Source organism: Laccaria bicolor, genomic scaffold (genome assembly GCF_000143565.1).
Source record: "Laccaria bicolor S238N-H82 LACBIscaffold_28 genomic scaffold, whole genome shotgun sequence".
Classification (NCBI taxonomy): Eukaryota; Fungi; Basidiomycota; class Agaricomycetes; order Agaricales; family Hydnangiaceae; genus Laccaria; species Laccaria bicolor.
Window position 1 is genome coordinate 171,197 of NW_001889899.1, and position 18,317 is coordinate 189,513.

Genomic DNA, 18,317 nt, shown 5'->3' on the forward strand with positions numbered 1-18,317 from the left:
GACTCGGTATTGAACATGGTACCTTGTCACCCAGTCTTTGACTTTCGGTCTTGGCATCACCACTAAAAGATCATCAGCCGAGTCAACCAATACTGACAGTAAGGCATACGGTAATGGAGAGAACCACATGATACATCATGCCACCTACTCCACTCCGTAAGCGCACGAAAAGGCTTCCCCTGGTACATAGGGCGTCAAGATCCTATCCAACCAAGCACATAATGTCAGTCCGTTTACGTTGAACACCAAGAACAAACTCACGATGCTCCCCTCCCTACTGAACACCGACCCCACGTACCTCTCCAACTCCACCTTCTTCTGTGCAGCCTGAACGAGAGGCTCAACTGCCTCGCCAGCGGACCGTATAATCTCAACGACCTTCTGAAGGTCTGCCACAGACCTGGACAGTCATCTGAATCAGAATCTCGCACCGCCTTTGTCTCTCTCTCCAATCCATGTGTTTCCTGCTCCAACCGTCTAAACGCATTCCCCACCTTGATAAGCTGCTCAGTCGGCCAGCTCAAGAAACATACAAAGCCTCAAGAAGTCTCGTTCAGTCATACTGCATCATCTGGTGAGTTCAATGAAGAAAGGCGATTAGGGAACCAACCTCGATGAACGCCCTAAACCTGGGGGTCACATCCGACATTCATGCTCGATCTTCCAGTTCGCATATTTCGCATGGGTGTAAGTGGGGATGTACCCCATGCATGCTTCCCTAAACTCCCCGAAGAGTTAGAGATAAGGAGCGGAGATGGAGGAGATATTGAGGAGGGGCTGTTCCTTCTTCCGGGCTTCAGAGAGCCGAGAGAGGATGCTGGAGTGGTAGCCGAGAACTTGCTCATAATTCCCAAATGTGTTTTTGATGAATTGGTCGAGACGTGGTGGGGGAATGATTAGGGGGTTCGCGGTGCGCAGGGGTGTGATGTACATACAGCTGGTATGTAGTGGTAAGCACCTAGGAAAGAAACACGAAAAAAAACGCACGCCTTCAACGTTTCCAGGGCTTTGACCGAATTATTCACCCTCGCAGCCCTTTGAAACCTCTTCGACGGGCCTGCGCACAGTCTGAGTCTCACTGTCTCGTCCGCATTCGTTCTTCGTCCCCCCCTCCTTTTCGCCCCCCTCCCTCCGCTCTTCCTTCCGTCCCTAACTTGGCCTTTTCATCAGCTTCGATGATTGTCAGAGATTCCTCACGGAGCCCAAGGCGTTGGGATGGTAGGATGATGATGTAGCGGAAACCATCGGTGTGGGAATATAGCACAGGGCGCCAAGTGGGCGCTAAGTCGGACTTATGTCGGTTGTTAGCATGTGCGCCAAGTGGGCGCTAAGAACTTAGAGAAATATCTCGGTTGTTAGTAATAGGAGTGGCAGCCAGCGCGCTGACGCTTTTCAGTGACCGGCAAAAGGGAGCCCTCGCAGTGCCAAAGGATCTGAGATGGATGTCATCTATTTATAGTAGCGAGGACGCCGAGGAGTGCGTGGGCACTAGGCCTTGGGAGGCCAATTACTCATTGCCAAAGAATGGACCTTAGAAGGGGTCCTGTCACTAATCAGTGTCATGCCTTAGGTGTATCTCACCATTTGACCTAACATGATGCTGCATTCTGATAGTTGTCGCCATCTCGACGCCGAAGCATGCGACCACCATCTCCATGTAGGATCGACGACAAAGGCTATAAACACCCCACATGAAAGTCTCCTTGGCCCAAATTGCGTCGTTCTTTCTTCCTCCAGTGACCTGGTGTCTTTTTTTGAGTCGACCTCACCCTCGTTTTTTTGGTCTCTGTCTTCGTTCGTTTCTACTTTCGAGAAGTTTTTTATATTCAGCTTCAATTCACTTTCAATTTCATCAAAATCGGTCGCCCAAATGGCTCGCCTTTCGTCCTACTTTGTTGCGCTGCTCGTGGCAGCTTGTTCTTACCAAGTGGATGCCGGTGCGCTGCCTATTCTTCTAGTTCAGGAATACACTGACATTTTGGGCAATAGTACCGCTTGAAGCGCGTCACACAGAATCAACCACGTCAGTGCAAGCCACGATCACAGGTCCTGCCGACATTCCAAATTCGACGGCAGGGGGAGTGAATCCGACCGTCGTGTGTAACGTTGCTCGCATTCAAACTGCGACTGACCTCACTACGTCTGCCAAAGCGATGGAGGAGGTCACTGCTGTGGCCGGAGAGTAAGTTTTCATCTCTATCTTTCTACCCTACGTCGTGTTCTGATGGATTTTCGATATCAATGCGGATATCTCAGCTGCTGTCAGCGCGGCCAAGGATGGGTTGAAGACCGCCACTGAAGGCCTGGCTGCCATAGCCGATTCTCTCGTCGCTGGGGAGGCACCAAACGACGCTGATGGAATCAACCTCACAAATGGGTTGATGGCTGCAAAGACGGCCCTTGCTTCAATCCAAACGTACGTTTTGTTTTTCTACGTTGAATAACGAAGCTAATTTCTCCGCAGGGTCGACACCACCACAGATGGCGCTGTCGCAACCACTGAATTCCACCTCTCCCGCACGATTGAGGCTGGGGGGAGGGTCGTTAAGAATTGCCAGGCTGCAGTCGGAGGCTCTAATGCGGGTTCTTCAAAGGCTACGTCGAGCTCGACATCTACCAGTGTTAGTTCATCCGAAAGCATCTCCTCAAATGGAACCACCTCCGAAACCGGCAGTGACACATCTTCCTCTACCATTACTATTGTACGTTTCCCATCTTAATTTGCTTGCTCTGCATTCATCTGATTCATAAAATGCTTCCCTCCAAAGACGTCCCAGATAGCGTGAGTTTTTGCCTGCCTTTCGTCTGTAATTCATGTATTAACGCGATCCTGCGTCTAGGAAAGCCACGGGTGTCCACGCTGGCAGCATGGGAAGTGGTCACAACAAGAACGGTACTGTCGGCCACAAGATGGTAAACAACAACGGTACCGCCCACCACAAGATGAAGCAGAGTGGTAACATGAACCAGTTAAGTTAGTCACCTTGGCTCATTAGTAATGGGCCACCCTGCCCTGACAATCCATCAAATGGTAAGGGGCTAGCCGGACAGCCGGTTTGATTACCGGACCCCATTGTCAAAGGGGCGGCCGGACCCTGAACAATCCACCAGTAACTATGTGTGGGCCGTCAGCAACAATGTCCCATACCACTGGAGCGGCTGGGTGTACCTTGAATGTCATAACCCAGTGCGGGGCTGCCCTCCACCGGGGTGTTGGTGACACACCGGCGGCCATCATCCAGTTGAATACTTAGAATTACAAGTCTGGCTTATATCAATCATGCATAATATTATCAACCTATGTATGCTGTTTGCTACAATTTGAGTGGAATCACTCTGCCAGACTAAGCACTGCACATTGCTTCTGAAACACTCCACTGGACTAAGCACCACACATTGCCTCCACAAAAATGACACATATTGGAATGATCTGTTGGAAGAAGCTTCACACATTTAATCTGCAAAAGTATTTGAGTACACCAGCAAGGCGATTCCTCCGCAAATATTGCTCCACTGGTTATATAATTTTTTTATGGTACACCGCCGGACCAACCACTGCACATTGACTCCGCAAACATAGAAAAAAAATTATAATGAAGTTTGACACATTTACACTGAAAACATATCTAAGTACACAATACCTCCACAAATATTGCCCCACCGGCGGTGTCATTTCTTATGATATGCTGCTGGGCCAGCCACCGCAAATCGCCTCCGCATTTATATTGAAAATTTATAATAGTGTGTTAGAATACTTTTGACATGTTTATACTAAAACCATATTCAAGTACACGATACCTCTACAAATATTGCCCCGCCGGTGGTGTCATTTTTTATGATACGCCGCCAGGCCAGCCACTGCAAATCGCCTCCGCTTTTATATTGAAAATTTATAATAGCCTGTTAGAATATTCTGACATGTTTATACCAAAAACATATTTAAGTACACCATGCCACCGCAAATATTGCTTCGCCAGCGGTGTCATTTTTATGATACGCCGCCGGGCCAGCCACCGCAAATCGCCTCCGCTTTTATATTGAAAATTTATAATAGTGTGTTAGAATACTTTTGACATGTTTATACTAAAACCATATTCAAGTACACAATACCTCTACAAATATTGCCCCGCCTGTGGTGTCATTTTTTATGATACGCCGCCGGGCCAGCCACCGCAAATCGCCTCCGCTTTTATATTGAAAATTTATAATAGCCTGTTAGAATATTTTTGACATGTTTATACTAAAAACATATTTAAGTACACCATGCCACCGCAAATATTGCTTCGCCGGCGGTGTCATTTTTTATAATACACCGCCGGGCCAGCCACCGCAAATCGCCTCCGCTTTTATATTGAAAATTTATAATAGCCTGTTAGAATATTCTGACATGTTTATACCAAAAACATATTTAAGTACACCATGCCACCGCAAATATTGCTTTGCCGGCGGTGTCATTTTTTTTATGATACACCGCCGGGCCAGCCACCGCAAATCGCCTCCGCTTTTATATTGAAAATTTATAATAGCCTGTTAAAATATTTTTGACATGTTTACACCGAAAACATATTTGAGTACACAATCTCTCTGCAAATATTGCTCTGCCGGCGGTGTCATTTCTTTATGATACTCCGTTGGACTACCCACCACATAGAACACCCTGCCAAGCAAAGCACTACACATTGCCCCAAAAACACCACCAATCTAATGGTTCTTCAAACTTTAGCTGTGCACACTTTCTCTCAATATGAGCTCTGGCTCTGATAGCCAGAGATAACCAAGTATGCATTATGCAGGACCAGAAAAGGGTGTTGCGGCAACAAGGATGGTCTGGCTATTTTGCTTGTTGCCAGGCAGGGACCATCAAAGTTTCAGTTTGTGCCTGAGACATTTCCAAATTGAGGTGATGCGCTTGGTGCATGGGCCCTCCACCGCATGCAAACAGACCCTGCATCCCGACAAACAACGACGCACTCACCCAATTTCAATCCATGTAACCTGAAAACCAGCCAGGTGATAGACCTCAATGCCATGGTAATTACCATATTAAAATCTTCAAGAGATGTTTTGTTTTTGTTGACAAACACGGAAAAGAGGGTTTTATGTTGATAATCTCTATCAAACCTTGACTGCATTGTGGCATTACAACAAAAATCATCAAGACTTTTTTTTTTCCCGAACAACTTATCGTCGGGCCTAGCTCGTTAGAATTGTCCCCTTTCAAGCTTTTCAATGGTGGTTTTTACATGAGTCAAAAGTCATTATTACATGTTGCGGGGCTGAAACAACCTGTGAAATGGTACTTTTTATGATAGAAACCATCAAGGCTTTTCTTTTCCCCAAACAACTTATCGTCGGGCCTAGCTTGTTCGAATCCTGACTTCTCCAGCTTTACAGAGGTGGCTTTTACATGAGGTAACAGCCATTATTATGTTCTGCAGAGCTGAAACAGCTTGTGAAAAGTTAAAATTTACAATGAACACCATCAAGACTTTTTCTTTTCCTAGGTAACCTACTGTTGGGTCTAGCTTGTTCAAATCCTGCTTTCTCCAGCTTTCCAGAGGTAGTTTTTATGTGGGTTGACAGTCATTTTTACATTCTGTGCAGCTGAAACAATCTGTGAAAAGGTATTTCACATAAGTGACTCTTCAAAACACACTTGTGAGCATGTACAGAGGTTTATATACTTTCTTCCAAACCCCTTTGAAGGATCCAGATGAGTCTCCCCTCTGTAGTCTATCCACTGCAGCTGCAATATACCCTCCGCAATTTACCTCCCGCAATATACCCTCCGCAGCCACAATCTACCCTCTGCAATATACCCCCTGCAATATACCCTCTGCAGCTGCAATATACCCTCTGCAATATACCTCCCACAATATACCTCCCACAATATACCTCCCGCAATATACCTCCCGCAATATACCATCCGCAGCCGCAATATATCCTCTGCAATATACCATCCGCAGCCGCAATATACCTCCTGCAATATACCTCCCGCAATATACCTCCCACAATATACCTCCCGCAATATACCTCCCGCAATATACCTCCCGCAATATACCTCCTGCAATATACCTCCCGCAATATACCATCCACAGCCGCAATATATCCTCTGCAATATACCTCCCACAATATACCTCCTGCAATATACCTCCCGCAATATACCTCCTGCAATATACCTCCCACAATATACCTCCCGCAATATACCTCCCACAATATACCTCCCGCAATATGCCTCCTGCAATATACCCTCCACAGCCACAATATACCGCAATATACCCCCCGCAATATACCCTCTGCAGCTGCAACCTACCCTCCGCAATCTACCTCCTGCAATATACCATCCACAGCTGCAATCTACCCTCCGCAGCTGCAATCTTACCATCTGCAATCTACCCTCTGCAATCCACCCCTCAGTCCCCCCATAGAAAACATATGCAGAAGTAAACAAGAGTACCTCAGCAGTACCACCCATTTACTAGTAATCATATGTATCAACTGTCTGTTTAATTCTAGTGTTCTTTGCCCTAAACATGATTTTTGTATTTCTAAAAAATATGCAAGTACTACTCTGCCAGAGCAATTTCAAAGGCAGAGCATATTGCTCCAGTGGTGGTGTTTTAAAGAGGAATACATTGCCTCGGTGCCATTTTAATAAAAAAAACAATTGCCCCGGCGGTGTCATTTTTGAAAAAAAAAAAATACATTGCTCCGGCGGTGCCATTTCGAAAAGTAATACATTGGCCCGGCGGTGCCATTTTAAAAAATAATACATTGTGCCAGCGGTGCCATTTTTAAAAAAATGCATTGCTCCGGCGGTGCCATTTTAAAAAGTAATACATTGTGCCGGCGGTGCCATTTTAAAAAATAATACATTGTGCCAGCGGTGCCATTTTAAAAAGAATACATTGCTCTGGCAGTGCCATTTTAAAAAGTAATACATTGTGCTGGCAGTGCCACCTAAAAAAAATACATTTCTCTGGCAGTGCCAATTTAAAAAATAATACATTGTGGCGGCGGTGAAAAAAATACATTGGTCTTGCGGTGCCTCTTTGAAAAAACTGCACTGCTGCAACAGAGCTTTATTATATATATATATATTGCTCTAGACCTCCAACACAGCTATTCAAAAAGTGTCTCTTATGAAAAGGCAATGTGTTTTTATTGGAAGGTGTTCTGCTGGTGTGTTATATTCAGCTGTATATCTGGGGGGACATGATATGGACAATAGTTAATGAAGACTGCTTGTGTTTCAAAAGAAATTACAGTATCTCATCACCTTGCAGTAGGACTCTCATTGTGATTAATCATTCAGTATATTTTTCAGTTGTAATGGCTCACATTCATGACATTTAACTGATGACTGCAGCCCTATCACTATGTATGATCACCATCTATGTTTACATGGTACGCCGCAACTTGTGCCACCAGAGGACAGGGTACACCGCAACTCTCCCCGCCGGGCATCAGGACATCTCCGCCGGTGAGACACTACGCCGTCGGTTAAAAGGACAGCCAGCGCATGCTACTTAGTGAGTCCCTGTAAGGATCACGGCCGCACCATCACTAAAGGCACATCATAAGATTCGGGCCGTCCGGCTGGGCCCATGTAGTATGGTGTTTTGTCACATCCGGCTACTCCATTAGGTAAGGCACAATGTGACTAACATATGTGCATGAACGGTACCATGAACAGTGGTCATAAGATGGGCAACAAGAACGGTACTGTGAACGCCAGTCATCATACGATGGGGAGCAAGAACGGTACCATGAAGGCTGGTCATCATAAGATGGGGAACGGCACCGCCCACGGGGGCCATAAGATGAACGGCGGGCACAACAAGAACGGTACCGTCAAGGCTGGTCAAAAAATGAACGACGGGAAATCGAACAACGGGAAGAACGGAACGTCCAGCAGCGGCACTTCTGGTCACATCATGGGTACGACGATCAGGGCGTCTTCATCGTCTACCTCAGTGACCACCACCACCAAGATCATAATGTCATCTGCTACTATCACAACCTCGTCGCCTGCTCGTGTGACTACCACCACCGCCTCTCACCATATGATGAACAATGGCAATACCAAAAACTCCAGCTCCAGCTCTGGTCACAATATGAGCTCGGGTGGCGATGGCAAGTTGACCACCAAATCCACTTCAACGTCTAGTTCGTCCAAGGCCACCATCACCAAACCGTCGGCTTCCATGTCCGTGCATTCGACGTCGTCATCTGCTCGTGCTACCACCACACCGTCTCACCACATGATGAACAATGGCAAGGGCGGAAACACCAACACCAGCTCTAGTCACATTATGGGCTCCAGCAGCAAGGTCATCTCGACGATCAAGTCCAGTTCAACGACAACCTCATCAAGGGAAACCACTACCAGAGTCTTAGCTTCCACTACGATGTCTGTTCGACCGATGTCGTCCCCTGCTCATGCTACTACCACTACCGTTTCTAGCCATACGATGAACAACGGCAAGGGCGGAAATCCTAACACCAGCATGGGCTCGAGCAGCAAGGGCAGCTCGGCTACGAAACCCACGACAACATCTACTTCGTCAAAGGCCAGCAACACCAGCATGGGTCACAATATGGGCTCAGGTAATAAGGGCAGCTCGACTATCAAATCTACTTCAACGTCAAATTCGTCAAAGGCCATCACCAAGACATTGGCTTCCACCACCAAGTCGGCGTTTTCATCATCTTCTCGCGCCACGACCGCTGCGTCCAGCCACACTATGAACAATGGCAAGGGCGGAAACTCCAATACCGAGTCTAGTCACAATATAGGATCAAGCAACAAGGGCACCTCGACTATCTCGACATCGACTTCCTCAAAGGCTACCGATACCAACACTGGTCACAACATGGGCTCAAGCAACAAAGGCAGCTCGACAACCATATCCACCTCCTCAAAGGCCACCGCTATCAAGACCGTGGTTTCGTCTGCCTCTATCACCAGTTCGTCGTCTACTCGCTCGACGTCATCATCTGCAAGAGCTACAACCACCGCCGCATCTGGTCATATGAACAACGACAAGAATGGAACCATCAGCAACAAAGGCGATTCGACCACTAAATCCGCTTCACCTACTTCGTCAAGGGCCACCGCTACCGGAACTGTAGTTTCCTCTATGAAACTTGGGTCTACTCTCAAATCCACTTCGACCTCTACGTCATCGGTTGCCACCGCTACCAAGACCACAGTTTCGTCGGCTTCCGTTACCAGTTCGTCGTCTGTTCGCGCGACGTCATCCGCTGCCCGTGGTACCATCACCGCGTCGACCTCGTCCACCGACTGTCCTCCTCCGAAGACCAAGTTCGTCACTGTGGTATGTCTTCTCCGCGTTTGCGTTTGCAATTTTTCATCTGATATACTTATTCTCTTTGTGTAGACCGTCACCCGGAAGTGAGTCATCTCCAAGTTCGCCCTGTAAAAGTCTGCTCACAACGTTTGCTCAACGTTAGGGCAACCGCGACTGCGTCTAGCAAGGACGATGGCAAGACGAACCAGAACCAGAACACGAACACTTCTAGCTCTACTGTTACTACCGCCACCGGTAATCCTATTGCGTCATCATCATCATCGAGGAGTGCGATCGTGGCCGCCAAGCCCACTGGGAAGGTGATGAGGCGCCAACGGAGAAGTCTCCAATGCAACATTACTCGACTCCAGATTGTGAAGGGCCTTTCGGCCTCGATGTCCTCGCTTTCACAAGTTGGTACCTCTGATGAAATGTAAGCTTTTCCCTCTTCTTCCAGATGTTACTAATGCGCTGCCAATGTAATAGTGACGCCGGGATAGCCGCTGCTGTTCAACAAGCCCAAGACGCACTGAATACTTCGTTAGTCGGGATTAAGACTATTATGGAAGCCCTTGGTGCGGGCGAGCTCTCGCCTGCTTTTGCATGGTCACAAGTTGACAATGGGTTAAATGTCGCCAATGCTGCTCTGGACAGTATCACTTCGTACGTCTTTCGTGCTTTTTGTGTGTCCTTCTCAGCCTCAAAACTGATTTTCGGACACGTGCGATAGATCAAGCGAAGCTGTGAATGACGTATTTACTGTTGTTCAAGACCATATCGCTTCGACGCGGGAAGCGACCAAGGCTGTAGCGGAGACTTGCAATTAGCCCTATTTCGACTTCGGACATTCTTCTGGAGTTATATTCTCGCTTGACTTACAAAGAATGTCTACGGACTTGTACAGTTTGACATTCCCAGAGTTGCTGCAAGGTGTATGAAAATCTGCGACCAACCACTGCTAAAGGATGCTGAGGTAATGTGAATTGCACACCTGTGCTGTGATGATAGGAAACAAATCTTCTCCAGAATCCAAGTGACTGGCGCAAAATGAACAAATTTCTCGGGCATGGTTCACGGAACTCATCGGGTCTTTAACTTTCTAGTTAACAAATTGGCGACTCCGTGAAACCTTCCACGTTAAACGGCGTAAGTACGAGTAGTATGGAAAATTTTATTGCGTGGACGACTACAGGACCCGAAAATGAAATGGTGTCTTTAACAGAAGAAGAAAAATTAGACGGACTCGTATCTTGGGAAGACGGCGATGGGATGTGGCGACAAGTTCGAAAACACAAAACAAAACAAAATGAACATGTCCGTTGAAAAGGAAGACCAGAAAAAGTATGTCCGTGCTCCGACATTTCGAGCTCCACCTATTTCGGCAACTGACTTGCGGCCAACTCAATCAAATTCTGCTGCCCCGGGGTATTCTGCACATATCTCGCATTAAACTTCAAAACACTCTTGAACCCCAAGAACGCTTGCGGCGTGACTGGGAGGAAGGTCCCTGCCACGAGCCATGTGACACCAACGGTGCATGGGGGTGTGGTTAAGGATCCGGTGTATTTGAACAAGGGAACGGTTGTAAAGAACTTTGTGATGTCGGAGAAGTCGAGCGGGCCCGTGTAAGCCGAGCTTCCAGGTTTCTCGATTGCCTGTAAAGGACCGGAAAGAAGAGGATCTAGGAATTTAGCATTGGTGCCGTTGAGAGATAATTCAAACAGGGCGGCGAGAACAAGATAGGTGCCATCTGGTGGATATTAGAATTTACTTTAAACCAACAACAATCGATTTTTACGACATACCAAGGGCAGTGTGGACAAAGTGAGCTTCCATGGGATAAAATTGGGCGTCGATGAGATGTTCCGCGGGTGTATGGAAATGATATTGCTTCAGGCTGTAAGTCTTTCCTTCGAACGTCGTCGTCCCATTAATGACGACCTCTACCGTCGTGCCAAGGTTCTCAAATTCGGCTGACCCGACGTTGGGAATATTTATCTGCGGATTGGAGGTCGAGAGGGAGATGATGCTTTGGTCGATATTAATGGGCGATTGGACGTTGGCGGTTGAGCAATTAACATTGGCGGTGCTGAGGCCGGTCCAGCCAAGAGGGCCAGTGACTCCGATGTAACTGAAATTATTGACGGGTACATCACGTCCTGCAATCTGGGGGCTACGACGGAGGTTTGTTAACGGAGATTCGTGTATGCAGCTGCCTTCGACGAAGGGGATAGAAAGGACAGCTAATGCTGTGGCGACTAGCATGGACGTAAATGGTGAAGTTGTGAGAGCCATGGAGCGAACTGGGTGGAAAGCGCCGAGGCTGTAGACTGACGCTGCGACAGAACTGGAAGAGAAGGGCAATAAAATGCAAAGACGAGACGGATTCATATTTAAATTGTAAAAGAAGCCTTCCTCAAGGCAGCTCAGAATTCGCCCAACATAAACACCGATCCGAAAGGACGAAAGCACCTGGTACACAGTGAAAAGGGTGACTGTGGCAGACGAACGTTCAAACCAAAAGAAATCAGGGATAATAACGTTTTGGGCGACAAGGGAAAGCCTGCGGTTCAAGTCGTGGCTCCAGGGACGCTGTTGGAGTGCCATAAAAATGACAGGAAGAATGTCCGCTGTGAGTACAAATTGTACAATATCTGTGAAAGACCTGGAGGCTGGAGCCAGTGACCTTGACATCAACGCTTTTTCAAGGATGATCAAATAGAAGGCCGTTTGAAGGATCCGCTCTAGATTTAACCTCGAGAGTTGGGAAAGTGGGGAAAGTCGAGACGCACACTGGCAAAAGTCTGTGACCTGAATTCATTTTGTTTTCTCATTGAGTGACGTACACGTGCCGCCGGTAAGAGCGAGTTATGATAAACGCACCAAGGACGAAGTTCAGGGTCACCGCTGATATTCATGCCCCATTTCCAATGTCGTGAAAGGCATTAATCGACCAGTAAGCACATGTGGACATCATGCGCAATACATGAGGTAGGACACTACGCCACCGCCTCGTCATTTCCATTACTTTTCGACATGCCAGTGATCTATGTGGCAAAGGTGGCCGTTACGGTATTTATTTCAACGTCCTCAAAATTTTCAGCTGATATGGGTGTGCGGAATACAAAATTTAACCATGGGCAGTAGTAAGAGTGATGTGTTCAAGAGCCACTGTAATTTCCTGCCATTCTCAGAAAAAAGGACGTCTCGTCTCGTACTAGTAGAGTGATCTATATTTGACATCAGGCATACTAATAATACCAAAAATAGACAGGCACATTATGATATCGGCCCTTTCCGCTCTAAAAAGTGTCTATCTTGTTGTTGACATCGCGCTCTTTTCAAAAAGACGTCCAATCTTCGGTGAGACTCAATAAGACGCCTGCAAGGAGCAGCCCTTGACGTCGCGACCAACGAATTGTGATGTTATAGCGATAGTAAGGAACGCTTGTTGGATGGGCGGTTGATCATGGTAATGCGGTGAACGTAGAGTACCAGAAAGAGGGCGTTGACCCGAACTCCTGACTTCACCGAGCGACAACACTTTTCATTGTAAAGGACTGTCATATAAATTTAATTGAGCCTCCCCTGCCTCCACATTTTACTGATATGCTGCCTCTGAGAGTGGTCCTACACTCTGTTCTACAATTTGAACCACTCTCCAATGACGCGGACTTGGGTTTTTAATTTCATGTCTTCGATTTCAGTGCCGATAAATCATTAATTAATGAGTAGGCAGTCGTTTCAAACTTACTTATCAATTATATGACGTTTCAAAGGGTCAATCTTCCAGAGACGGTTAACCGTATCTGGGCAGCTTCTACATTGATAGATCTCTGGTGGTTCGAGTCCGACACAAATAGGTTTGCGGGGATTCAGAGAAATCAACTTTCGCCTGTCGTATATTACATCAGCGTTGACGCGAGGGCGATCAATGGAATGCCTGAAAACCCAACATGTCAAAAGTTTCTCCCCCACAGAAACAGATATATGTATACGTACTCGTCTTTGGCATGGCAAGGCACATTCGTCCTTGTCGTTGCATCATCATAGTGCTCAGGACAGTGGTTACAACACCAGACACGGTGCTCTGGATTCGGGAAGGGTTGTTCACGTCTTTTGATACATTCCGTAGCCTCTGCCGTTAGAAGTGCCCAAGATGTACCGGAGCGGTGGGAGTCCGTATTCTCCAGCTGAATCACATGAGAAATCTATCCGAATTTAAGATTAGCTTTGGGTATCATGAATATCGCACGACTTACACATTCCCTCCATGTCAAGACCTGGCGAACAAGCACTTCTGGGTGCCAAGAGACGTTGCATGCCTCGCAGAGAAACCGCGCATCTCTTGCGTCCAGATCATTGACAGTCGCTGCTTTCGGGTCCATACCCAGAAGATCAACTAACGCGAGTGCGTTGGCTCTGCCCGCAACACTAAACTGAAAGTCAAACTGTGAATCAATGCATTTAAAATGAGAACGAAAGTCTTTCAACCCGATTAAGATTGAAGCGGGGCGTCTGGGCCCGTCATCTTTGCAAAATGCACAAACGAAGACATTAACAGCAAGGTCCAAGTTCTCATACGGGGACTCTAGCCTGGCATAGATATCACTTTCATGAGCCTGCATCCAAGAATCGAGGAAAGGCGCCAGGTGACTTTGTACTAGTTCCTCTGGAAGCTCCCCAACTTCATTTGATTCCGAGGCAATGAAAGCCGCAAATGGCTCGCGCTCATACACTGCTTCCACGTTTGGAAAATTTGGCCACGAAGTTGGAGGAAGTGTCTGTTGATGTGTGTGATATCGGTCACCCACTAACTTCTGCCTTTGGAAGATCAAAGACTGTCGCTGTTTTTCCAGTCTATCAAACTTGTGGGCTTCGGAAGTTCGCAGAAGATGAAGAGCAAGCTGCTTGCAAGCTTGATCCAAATTTCAGATAGAATATATTGCGAGAGGAGAAGATTGAGCTTACAACGATAGTTAAATTTGAATCTTTCTCTGTATAAATATTGATCAAGAAGCAGGCCTAATGCGATGTCTAGATCCACTTGATCGTGGCCGCGTCGTACAAGGACAGAAGAATGGCTAACACCAAGGTCAGTCCTTGACGTCTCTGATGATAGATGTCAGATGAGATACCGTTTAATCAAGTGCTTCATGTTATCCTCGTGTTCCTCCGTAACTTGATTGCCCATCTGGACCATAAGTTCATTGGCCCTCTTTGATTCCTATCCTTAGACATCAGCAGGATGTATTTGATGAGGGGCACCGTATATCACCTTAAGGCCACGAATTGCGTTGGCGATTTCCAAGGATTTGAAACCCTCGAATTCTAGGGATGCCCCCTCCATACCAGAAGAGATTCTGGAGTTGAAAAAGACGAAGTGCGCAGTCATGTCTCTGATGTCCCAAGACAGATATCTTGGCTCCTCGTCATAGTTCCAAATGTTTGGGTAAAACCTAGGATCTAGTTTCAGCAGTTAATCGTAAGATCATGTCATGAAATAGAAGGGAAAATACCTTGACGATAAGAAGGAGGGATGCATTTCCAAAATGGATCTACATCCTCTCCGATCCCAAGATCAATGCTGGAGATCTCAAAATACGAATCTTCCTGCGTGTTTGAAAAGGACCTCCAAGTAAGTCAGAGACCTCACTGATTACATCGTCCGCTCACCATACAGAACTGGCAAAAGCGGCGTCGAAAATGAAAATCAATCATGGCGCCCTTCCGCCCACAATACTGTCCCAACAGTCAATATTTACACACATTATAGTGAAACAGCCTACATCACACGTCGCCGGGCCAAACAGCATCGACGCCCATCGCGGTTCAGAGATGTCCACAGGGCACGGCGGGAGAACTTCAGAACACCTTTTAAACGCTTCCTCCCACACGGACGACGCCCTCCGATCCAAGAGTATACTCCTCAACCTCTTCGTTGAACGTATAAGGGAGTAAAGGTCGATAGGATGGAGAAATTCAAAGATCTACGTTGGCACGTGGCTCAGTAAGTGGGTTGACAGGGCGAGAATCTAAGGCATAAGGACGGACCTCGAGAAGAAGTTCTACGGGAAGATCCAGAGCACAGGATATGTCCAGAGAGATTGTTCTTGAAGCCTTGATCTCTGCCCTCCTACGGCGTTTTATCGCAGCTGCAAACCAATTGCCTGAGATGCCAGTGGGCGATGAGTGTGATGTGTATTCCACATATTTTGCTCCTCAACTCACCATTCTGGAAAATTGGGCCAACTTCCGTGTCAAATGGAAGAACCCGCTCGTAGACCTCGTCAAGCTCGCCGGCGCTCTCCAGGTCATTGAATGGCAGAATGCCAGCATTCGGAAGGATCACCATGAATTCGTCGACGTTTCCTCCGTACTCCATCGTTTGGGGAACCTATATGCGCGAATTTCTCAACGTTGCGAGGAAGTTGCGAGCCAAAGTCAAGCTTCGAGGGTTTTGTAGGATGAGAGGGATTTACTTGAACAGTGAACAAGCACCTAGAGGAGCTAGGCCCACAGAGTGACAGAAGGGATTTGAACGATACGAGTACTACAGTACACGTGACGAATGCCAACGCGGTAATTCCACCAGCACCCTTCGGGAATCCACGAACCATCTGCAAGAGGAGTTCATGGTAGCTCGCATCATCTCTTATAGGACAAACCAATCTTGCGTGAGTTCCATTCAATTTTCCTGTCTGTAGCAGGGTCCCATGCTTTTCACGCACCCAACTTCTACTCAGATCGCAACATGTGCAGCGCCTACTGGCAACAATCTCACAGAAATTGACATTATACATCCATATTCTCCTTCCCAACTCTTCTCTACAAATCACTCCACATCCTCTAGTTGGCTCCCTTCTCAAAGTCTCCCAAACCTATCCAAAAGCAGCCTTCCATACCCCGGCTACCATATACATTAAATCAGTTCCTTCAACAAAAAACGATCTCACACAAATTGAAAAAATACGCACAGCAGCCTCAGGCGAATTCCCCAAAATCTTCTCAACCTTCTCCAAAACCTCAGGCGTCAACTTCGGGATCACCTCAAGCGCCTTGAGGTTCTGCATGACCTGCTCAGGACTCGACGCGCCGAGAATGATGGTGGAGGTGTTGGGATTCTTCGCGACCCATGCGAGTGCGAGGGCGCTCACGGTTGTATTAAGTTCTGTGACAGCGTTGGTGAAATTTGGATGGACGTAAGGAACAGATCTAGAATGAGATGTGACTGACCTCCCTCTGCCAACTTGGTCAATTCTTTTATCTTACGCAACTTTTCTTGGCCTTTGGGCTCGTGCAATTTTTCAACGTCGTCTCTGAAATACTCGGAGTTGGTGTCGAAGCGCGATCCTTTGGGGATGCCGTCGTTGTACTAGATGTATATGTTGGATGTAAAGAGATGAACGGCACGCATCAAGGGACACACCTTTCCTGTAAGTAAACCGCCCGCCAAGCAAGAATATGCGGTAGTTCCTAGATTGTATTTCTTGTAGAGGGCACTACACCCTATCAGAATCCAAATAGAACTGGGGAGGAGGGAAAATGCAACACACTCGTATTCCTTCTCAGGTCGCTCACGATGGAACATGCTGTAAAAAATTACTACTTCATCAACTGCGGAGTGGGCATGAAAACACACTTGTGTTGGCATTGCTCAGCAATCGGAGCAATCAAGTTCAGCTTGCTTGCGACATCTAAGCAGATGATAGATGAGCAAAGTCATGGAGAAAAGCAATGCCCACGATGAGCTTCTTCAATCTCGCGGGCACTCCATTCCGACGTAGCCCAATAGAAAGCCTAGTTATACAACTCAGCCATATCAAGCTCAAATGAGTTGCCGTACATACCCATCCTTTCTCAATGACATAATTGAACGCGCGAACGATCTCCTCCATCGGAACTATGGCTCATAAGTAATCGCACTCTCAATTCAATTTTTTAAAGACGAACGCACTCACCAGTGTCATCATGCCGATGAGCAAAAATAACATCTACATAATCAAGCCCCAAGCGTTCCAGGGATTCCCGAGTACCTTCAATAATGCTTCACACATCATCATCAGCTCCTCCTCAACGAAAATGAAAACACGCACTGTTTCTGTGAAAGTCCCGTATCATTCGGCCCCTTCCTTGATCCCCAAAATATCTTCGTGGTGATGATAAGGTCGGTACGGCGCAGACCCAGTTCCTTGATAACGCGTCCCCTGTAAGTACGTGGAAGGAGTCCGATCGTCAGATTGTAAGCCACAAGTCTGATAGAGAACGAACATCTCTTTCTCGGATCTCCCATCGGCATATTCCTCTGCGGTATCGTACATGTTGATGCCTGCTTCGAATGCAGTTTTGATGATTTCCTGTGCGCCGTGATTGGAGGCAAACCATGAATTCGGCGGGGGGCCGGGCTAACCTTGACAGGATCTCCGAACAGGGTACCTCCAAACGTGAGCCCTACGAATTATACAAGTTAAACACCGTTGCAACTTCCGAGACGTTCTTGAGTACATCCACCCAAAGAAAACAGTGGCACACGCAGTCCGCTAGAACCGAGCCTGCGGAAAGGCATGTCCTTGGGGTCGTATTCCGGTTGAACGCCTGACATTGTCTGGATACGAGTGGGAGCTTTGAGGAAAACGCTGGTTTGTTCTTGTTTTGCTAACGACATCGATGACGCCTAACTTAGCGATGCGCGTAATCTAACAACGTCCTACTAGGACAATAGACACAAGATCAACGTAGCTCCTCCCCTAAAGATACGTGTGACAGCGTACAGGACGGTGAGGAAGTGCGTGAACGTGGGCGTTGTCGTTGGAAAGCGTGACGACGGCTTGGATGCGGATGGGCAGCAGTACAGGGACCTCTGCTTTCACCTACGGTAAGTCGTCCACAGCACTACTATATTCATGGCGAGTGAAGGCGATGACGTGAATTTCAGGGGACCACGATTGACTAGTGAAGGACGGAAGACACGTCGACAAGAGCCCCTAGTACAGGACGGCGAGG

General features: G+C 47.3%; 6 protein-coding genes across 6 annotated transcripts; 2 read left to right on the forward strand and 4 right to left on the reverse strand.

Moving 5' to 3' along the window:
- Nucleotides 1-735: 735 nt before the first annotated feature.
- LACBIDRAFT_304512 (uncharacterized protein) lies at nt 736-933 on the reverse strand (the record flags this gene model as incomplete). Its single annotated transcript, XM_001884931.1, has 1 exon — nt 736-933. The coding sequence occupies one exon, from the start codon at nt 931-933 to the stop codon at nt 736-738; it is 198 nt and encodes a 65-aa protein (XP_001884966.1).
- A 937-nt stretch (nt 934-1,870) lies between these two features.
- Nucleotides 1,871-3,254, forward strand: LACBIDRAFT_330586 (uncharacterized protein; the record flags this gene model as incomplete). Its single annotated transcript, XM_001884832.1, has 7 exons — nt 1,871-1,937; nt 1,990-2,182; nt 2,267-2,416; nt 2,465-2,702; nt 2,769-2,782; nt 2,841-2,974; nt 3,133-3,254. 7 exons carry the CDS (start codon nt 1,871-1,873, stop codon nt 3,252-3,254), a joined length of 918 nt encoding a protein of 305 aa, XP_001884867.1.
- Nucleotides 3,255-7,359: 4,105 nt separating this feature from the next.
- Nucleotides 7,360-10,274, forward strand: LACBIDRAFT_295058 (uncharacterized protein; the record flags this gene model as incomplete). The annotated part of the gene is made up of 6 exons (XM_001884833.1): nt 7,360-7,532; nt 7,697-9,341; nt 9,405-9,418; nt 9,478-9,747; nt 9,801-9,977; nt 10,045-10,274. 6 exons carry the CDS (start codon nt 7,360-7,362, stop codon nt 10,139-10,141), a joined length of 2,376 nt encoding a protein of 791 aa, XP_001884868.1. The 3' UTR covers nt 10,142-10,274.
- Nucleotides 10,275-10,687: 413 nt separating this feature from the next.
- On the reverse strand, nt 10,688-11,579 carry LACBIDRAFT_237838 (uncharacterized protein; the record flags this gene model as incomplete). The annotated part of the gene is made up of 2 exons (XM_001884932.1): nt 10,688-11,064; nt 11,120-11,579. 2 exons carry the CDS (start codon nt 11,577-11,579, stop codon nt 10,688-10,690), a joined length of 837 nt encoding a protein of 278 aa, XP_001884967.1.
- A 1,485-nt stretch (nt 11,580-13,064) lies between these two features.
- LACBIDRAFT_304516 (uncharacterized protein) lies at nt 13,065-14,859 on the reverse strand (the record flags this gene model as incomplete). The annotated part of the gene is made up of 7 exons (XM_001884933.1): nt 13,065-13,257; nt 13,317-13,525; nt 13,577-14,232; nt 14,286-14,398; nt 14,453-14,541; nt 14,593-14,773; nt 14,834-14,859. The coding sequence occupies 7 exons, from the start codon at nt 14,857-14,859 to the stop codon at nt 13,065-13,067; spliced, it is 1,467 nt and encodes a 488-aa protein (XP_001884968.1).
- A 1,320-nt stretch (nt 14,860-16,179) lies between these two features.
- On the reverse strand, nt 16,180-17,916 carry LACBIDRAFT_252565 (uncharacterized protein; the record flags this gene model as incomplete). The annotated part of the gene is made up of 13 exons (XM_001884934.1): nt 16,180-16,224; nt 16,292-16,485; nt 16,551-16,689; nt 16,744-16,816; nt 16,871-16,906; nt 16,957-17,011; nt 17,060-17,114; nt 17,165-17,217; nt 17,276-17,361; nt 17,411-17,521; nt 17,586-17,671; nt 17,725-17,765; nt 17,820-17,916. 13 exons carry the CDS (start codon nt 17,914-17,916, stop codon nt 16,180-16,182), a joined length of 1,071 nt encoding a protein of 356 aa, XP_001884969.1.
- Nucleotides 17,917-18,317: the final 401 nt, after the last annotated feature.